The sequence below is a fragment of the Fulmarus glacialis genome, unplaced genomic scaffold (assembly GCF_000690835.1).
Source record: "Fulmarus glacialis isolate BGI_N327 unplaced genomic scaffold, ASM69083v1 scaffold21199, whole genome shotgun sequence".
NCBI classification, from domain to species: Eukaryota; Metazoa; Chordata; class Aves; order Procellariiformes; family Procellariidae; genus Fulmarus; species Fulmarus glacialis.
Window position 1 is genome coordinate 1,403 of NW_009232871.1, and position 6,152 is coordinate 7,554.

Consider the following 6,152-nt stretch of genomic DNA (forward strand, 5'->3'; position numbering starts at 1 on the left):
CCAGTATCACCTTTTAATTGCCAGAGCGATCTCCCACATCCCACACAGTGCTTCCCAAAGCACTTTATAACTCAAACCTGCCCCAGCACCTTTGTCCATCCCCCAGTGCAATGTGGCCACCCCATGTGGGAGGCACCGGCTGCGCACGGGTGGCAGGGGACAAGAAACTGGTGCTGCCAGCTGGGGCCCGCCAAACCGAGCGGGGCCATGGGCAGGACACTGTGTATGACATGATTTCATCTGAGCAGACACCTGCAGCCGTGCTATACATACGGATTTGCAAAACAGTTATCACCTGCTCTTAAAAATCAGGAGGTGTGGGGCCTGGATTTATTGGATTTGACCAGAAATCCAGAGACACACACACACAGAGGCACTGAGTGCTCTGCTGTTTGTAGTTCAGGAGAAGGCACTGTGTCTCTATCAGCCCATACCTGCTGCAAACCTGCTCCTCTCTCTCTCTTTGGAGTACTCTGCATCCCAACCGAGAGCACGTGGAAGGAGAGGAACAAAAAAGCCCTCCAGGCTTTGTCAGGGAGAAATGCGTGGTCACAGTAACACACCACTGCCTTCCCCAGCAATGGGGGATGGCGCAAGAAGCTGGAGGAGGAGGGAGGAGAACAAGGTGAAAATAAAAGGTGGGAGCAATTTTAAATGAAAGGAAAAACTTACATTAAATTACTGCTTTATTTCTGGTTCTATGCAAGTCTCTGACACGCTCCACCCTGCCCCCCGAGACGCCATGTCTGCCGCCAAACAGCCCCATAAAGAGGAAAAACACCTGAAGGGATCCTGCCCGAAAAAGGAGCCTTCCCAAGACTTGGATCTACAGAGGAGTCTCTTAGTTAAAAGTCCCCAGCCAAGGTAAGCCCTCCTACCCAGCAGTGTCCAGTCCCACCACCATCGCCTCTAGATGTTGAAGGGTGGGAGGGAAAGGGAAGGAAAAGCTCCAGCCCCAGTGTTTTAAGAGGTGTCCTCCTTCCAGACCATGCATGAACAAGGCATCAGGATGTGGAGCAGACCATAATGCACAGGGCACGGGGGAGAAGTCAACCAAGAGATGAGCACAGGGTGGGAGGAGAGGAATTGTGGCAAGATGAGAGTTACCCAGCTTTCCCTCACCTCTCCCCCCAGCCCCTGCCTCATCGGATGCGGAGGTACGAGGGGATGGAGTAATTGAAGAGCAAGTAGTCCATTTTGTATAAATTAAAGAGTCTCCTTTGGTAGAAAGGGCTAATGTCCTGGAAGAACTGGGCCGTCATGTCGTCTGTCGTCCTGGTGGTCTTGGATGAAGACGGGAACTTGACGCTCGTGTCGGCCCCAACCAACTGGAGGATGTAGTTGGCATCTTCGGCCAAGGTCTCGTACTTGCCCACCACATCATAGTGGACGATGCAGGGGTGGCAAAGCGAGTGCACCCGCTCCCAGTGCTCGTTGAAGGGCTCCTCCCGCTGCGTTCGTGGATCCAGCAGGTAGTATACAAACTCCTCAAAGCGCACGTCATCCCCGCGCTCTAGGGCTTTGTCGCTGGGCTCCTGCCGGTGCCGCCGGATGATCTTAGTCCCGTAGCGCTTGTGGAAGGCTGTGTTGTAGCTGCGGGTAAATTTGTTGCGGTACGCCGAGACCAGGCGCTCAAAGGGCTCCCGCACGAAGATGAACTTGAGGTAGCTGCGCAGGCGGTGATTAATCTCGGGGATGCTGTACTCAGAGAGGGTGCGCAGGTTGGACGAGACGTGGGCCTCATTGGCGGGGATTTCCAGCGGGTCCCGGTACTTGCCTTGCCCTGTCAGGACCATCATCACCCGCTTCCAGTTAGTGCAGGCCACTTTGGGCACGTAGCAGTAGAGCAGCCCATGCATGTCATCCACCACCAAGTGCCGCAAGTCATCCGGCTGCAAGAGACGCCGCTTGCGGGTGTAACGGTTGCAGACGTTGCTCAACAGCTCCCGTCTCTGCTGGTGAACCACCTGCAGTGATGACTGCTCAAACTGGGGAGGAAAAAAAAAAAAAAGAGATGGTCACCAGCTTGCCCAAGCTGATCGTGGCCTACAAACAACACTTGGCCCACAACTATCCCCACTCCCTCCCCTTTCCTGGGTTTGGCAGTCACCCATGTGACACCGCAGCCAAGAAGCAGAAACGTGGCACGCAAGTGCAGGCATGTACGATGAAAATGGCGCGGGTGTGCTGCCAAGGAAGGGCAAAGGGAGACGGGTGGAGGAAAATGGTCTTTAATGCTGACGGTCAAACCCTAGGGAGCAGACGGGGAGCTGGAGGAGAGGTGGGGTGGCAGGGCATGATGGAGAGGAGCGAGGCGCCGCTGGAGGTGATGGGGTGGCCCTTCCCAAGGGCTTTGGGTTTCTTCTCCTGAGGGACTTTTTCCACACAGGCCAGTCCGATGCCTCAGCTCTGTTCATAGTCTCCTTTCTCTACACGGAGGTCCTTTTTCTTTATCCCTTTTGATCCTTGCATCAAGGCCTGGCAACTGCTGCACTGGCTTCCCAGGAGCCCAGAACGCCCTGACCCCTGCCCTGGCTGAACCCCCCTCCAGATTTGGGGACGTGACCTTTCCTGTCATGGTTTTCATCAGAAATCCCAAAACGTCACTAAAACATCTGGGGAAGGAAACCATTTCCAGGAGCTCAGAAGGGGAAGGTCCCTTCCTCCTCCTGCCCACTCGCTCCCCGTTTTGCTCATGAGGGTTGGAAGGTTTCGTGTTCAGCCCCGAGGTCATCGCTGGGAACCTTCAAGAGCCTCGTCCGGGCCACGACCGCTAACGGCTTCACCGCCCGTTTGCTAACCCAGGGCAGCTCTGACCCCGCAGAGCTGTTGCTATAACGCAATGCGATGACCCCCATGTCGCAAGACAACAGTGCCTTCCACTTTGTGGTTGTGAAGACAGTCCCACTGGCATCACAGGGCACCATCGCAAATGTCTCTGGAGCCTGCAGAGACGTGGCAACCTCAAGATGAAAGGCAAGGGCAGGCCACCTCCTTGGTCCCTATATCCTTGCTGCTGACAGCTGTCATCACTTATGCATGCCAAAGGACACCCTTTGCCAAGCTTCAGGTGCACCCTCACTGCTCCCTGGGGGCCCATAAGGGGTTTTGGGAGGCACTAGAGCCTGGGTGAGGCAGCGTTGTGGAGATGGGGCTTTGTAAAGCTCCTGCTAGGAGTTGGGATCCTGAGACAAGCTGCCCATCCCATGGATGATCCAACAGACCCGTCACCTTCAGAGGGACACTAACATCTGGGCAAAAAGCTCCTCCTGCAAGGGATGAACCACACTCAGACCCTTTTGGATCTCCTTTCCACAAAAGAAATAACCTTGTCCAGGTCATCTTAGTGACCACTTTCTCCAGGAACCTGCATGGACAGTAACCTGAGACAGGGGCAGGAGAAAGCATCCCATCCCTGCTCCTTCCGAGAGGGAGATGATAAGGGAAAATGCTCAGATGGAGGAAATGCAGGTCAGCAGACTCTACTGCCACCAAGAGATGACTTTGACATTGTTGGCTACTTGGATATGAAGAAGATACAGCACCGAGGGATGCGATAACCATAGCTGAAGAGGCATTCTCATGGTACACGTCCTTGCGACACAGTCAAACCTTTCAGCAGAAATTTCTTTTGTTTGGAGGCTCCCCATCTGCTTTTAAAATTGGAAACCCTTTTTGCAAGTGCTTAAAAAAAAAAAAAAAAAAAAAAGGAGGCATTTTAATCATGTGATTTTTTTTCAGGTGGTTTTCCCTGCACTTGTGTAATTCAGAACTATTGGACCAGAGAGACAGACAGACAGACACTGTCTGCAGGCATGGCAACAAATAAATGCGACTACTTTTCAACAGCCACCCACTCGAATAAGTGCATGTCTTGCAGTTATTTCAGAGCAAAATTGCTCCCTTCATTTCCTTCTCTTTAAAAGCCAGACAAATTAAGTCACTTTCAAAGAAATAACACCATGACATTCCAGCAACGTTAGGGTTTGCCGGCATTGTGGCCAAAGAAGTTCACATTTGCCTTTTTTCCCAAAGCAAATTAATTTGGCTGCCTATAGATATAAAAGCATCAAGCTAGACAGTAACACAAAACATCGCGTATGGAAAGAAGATCTGACTCTGGCTGCAGCGGGCACTGGCACTGCCGATGGGCAGTGGGGTGGCTGCGGGGATGGCAGCCAGCTGCAGGGACCACCAGCATTGCCCTCTGCTTCTTGGGGGCTGCAGAAGATGACTGCCCTGTGGACGCGGGGAGATGGAGGGCACATTTGGTGCCATGGCCCAGGCCGTTGCACCGGTTTGAGGGCGGTTTCCTGCAGGGAAGTTGTGGGAAGGATTCCTCTGCAAAGACCAGTCTGGCTGCATGGGGGAAAAACTGCCCGCCCATGGGGGGGAAACGCAGTAGGAGGAAACAAACACAACTTTCGCAGCTTCAACCACAAAATCCCAAGCTCCCGTGGAGCTGCTAAAGTGCAAGTGGGACACCTTCCCCGATGCTGGGTCACCGATGCTGGTTGGGCTGCATGCACCGGGGGCTGGCAAGAGCGAGTGCTCCCTGCCTGAAGCAGTGACCATGGCTTGTCCTGTAGCAGACCCTTGCACAGACAGGGACCTACTAAGCCCACCTGGAAGGGAGCGTTTCCCTGCCCAGACTCTGCCTGGCTGCCCCTTTCTCTGCAGGTGTAACTGGCACAACTCAGGGTGATGGAGAGGACTGAGATGTCCCAGGATTACAAACCCCTCATGGCTGGGTCCAGCTTTATATATGTGTGTGTGTGTGTGTGTATATATATATATATATATGTATATATATTTATATATATATGTGTGTGTGTGTATATATATATCTCCCAGCCAGAAACATCTATCAATCATTAGCTCAGAAAGTGCAGCAATGATGCTCTTGCCCTGCTATGATGGCCCAGAGTTGGCTTTGAAATCCTCAGATAGCAAAATCTCCTGGGTTTGCCCAGCTATGGCTCAGCCCACCAGTAATGAAACCATTTGCCCAAGTACCAGCAAGGGCCATAAGCAGTTTTTTATCAACAATTACTCCCCAAAGCGGTGTGGTCTTTTCTTCTGGACATGGCCAGAGGTTCAGGCACAGGGACCTTGAGGGTGGTTGGAGACAGCGCAGTGCCCCGCACACCAGAGGGGTGGAAGAAGGGATCAACTCCAGCACCCCACTCCCTTTTCACCCCCCCATCTCCCTCTCCCTGTCCCCTTACCTGGTCACTCTCGTACAGGGCCTGGAGTGGGCTGCGACCGGCCTTTCCCTGCCAGGTGGATCTCATAACCCCATCTTCTGCAGCTGGAAAAGGAGCAAGAAAAATCAGAGGGGTTGGGAGGGGCTGCTTCGCTCACCCTCCCGGGAGATGCCTAAGTCGGGATGAGGCAACGTCCCCCAAGAAGAGACAAATCCGTTTGGCTCTGGGAGAAGATGCTCAAGCAATGCTTGTCCCTCCCTCTTATTTTTTAACAAAACCTGCAGTTAGGATTCAAAAGACCTAACCTTTAAACAAAGAAAAGACCATAAATAAAGATAGTGGCTTGTTACAATTTCAAGAACAAGTGGGAACAGTTTGATCCATGTGCATTTGGGAAATGCCACTGCATGCAGGCTGCATTGGCGAGGGAATGACCCAGGAGGCGACAGGACCCCGTCCAGCATCGCCACAGCCCCGTGAGGGGCGAGACAGCATCTGTGCTTGGCAGAGGTAAGAGGCAGATCCAACACCGGCGGCTCTGTGCTGAGCTCCCATGGGCTCCGAGTTTGCACTTCCAGGCTCAGAAATACGGTCATTAATAGACAAATTGGTCAGGTGCTTTGTCGGACTGGTAAGTCGTTTTAAGTTCTTATTTGCTATTTTTTTTTTTCTTCCCTTCAAAACCAGCAACGTCTCCTTGAGTGTTTGAAGCTGAAGACAGCCACCCAAGCAGTCCTCACCCCTTCCCTGCCATGCAGATGGGCTGGTTTGATTTCGGAGGTCTATCTGCAGCAGCACCAAACCCGAGGCTGGATCTGGCCAGCCACGAATGCGATGCCGGCGACCCAGTCGGTGACAGATGCTCAAGTTCTCATGCTCATAAATTATGTAGGGATGCAACCACCTTCCAGGCTATGAAGCATCTGCTTCAGCTGCCGTCCCTCA

General features: G+C 52.9%; 1 protein-coding gene across 1 annotated transcript; it reads right to left on the bottom strand.

Moving 5' to 3' along the window:
- Positions 1 to 1,142: 1,142 nt before the first annotated feature.
- Positions 1,143 to 5,305, bottom strand: LOC104082120 (carbohydrate sulfotransferase 11-like). The gene is made up of 2 exons (XM_009585125.1): positions 5,229 to 5,305; positions 1,143 to 1,988 (listed from the first exon to the last, which is right to left on the bottom strand). The coding sequence occupies exons 1-2, from the start codon at positions 5,292 to 5,294 to the stop codon at positions 1,143 to 1,145; spliced, it is 912 nt and encodes a 303-aa protein (XP_009583420.1). The 5' UTR covers positions 5,295 to 5,305.
- Between the last annotated feature and the right edge of the window lie 847 nt (positions 5,306 to 6,152).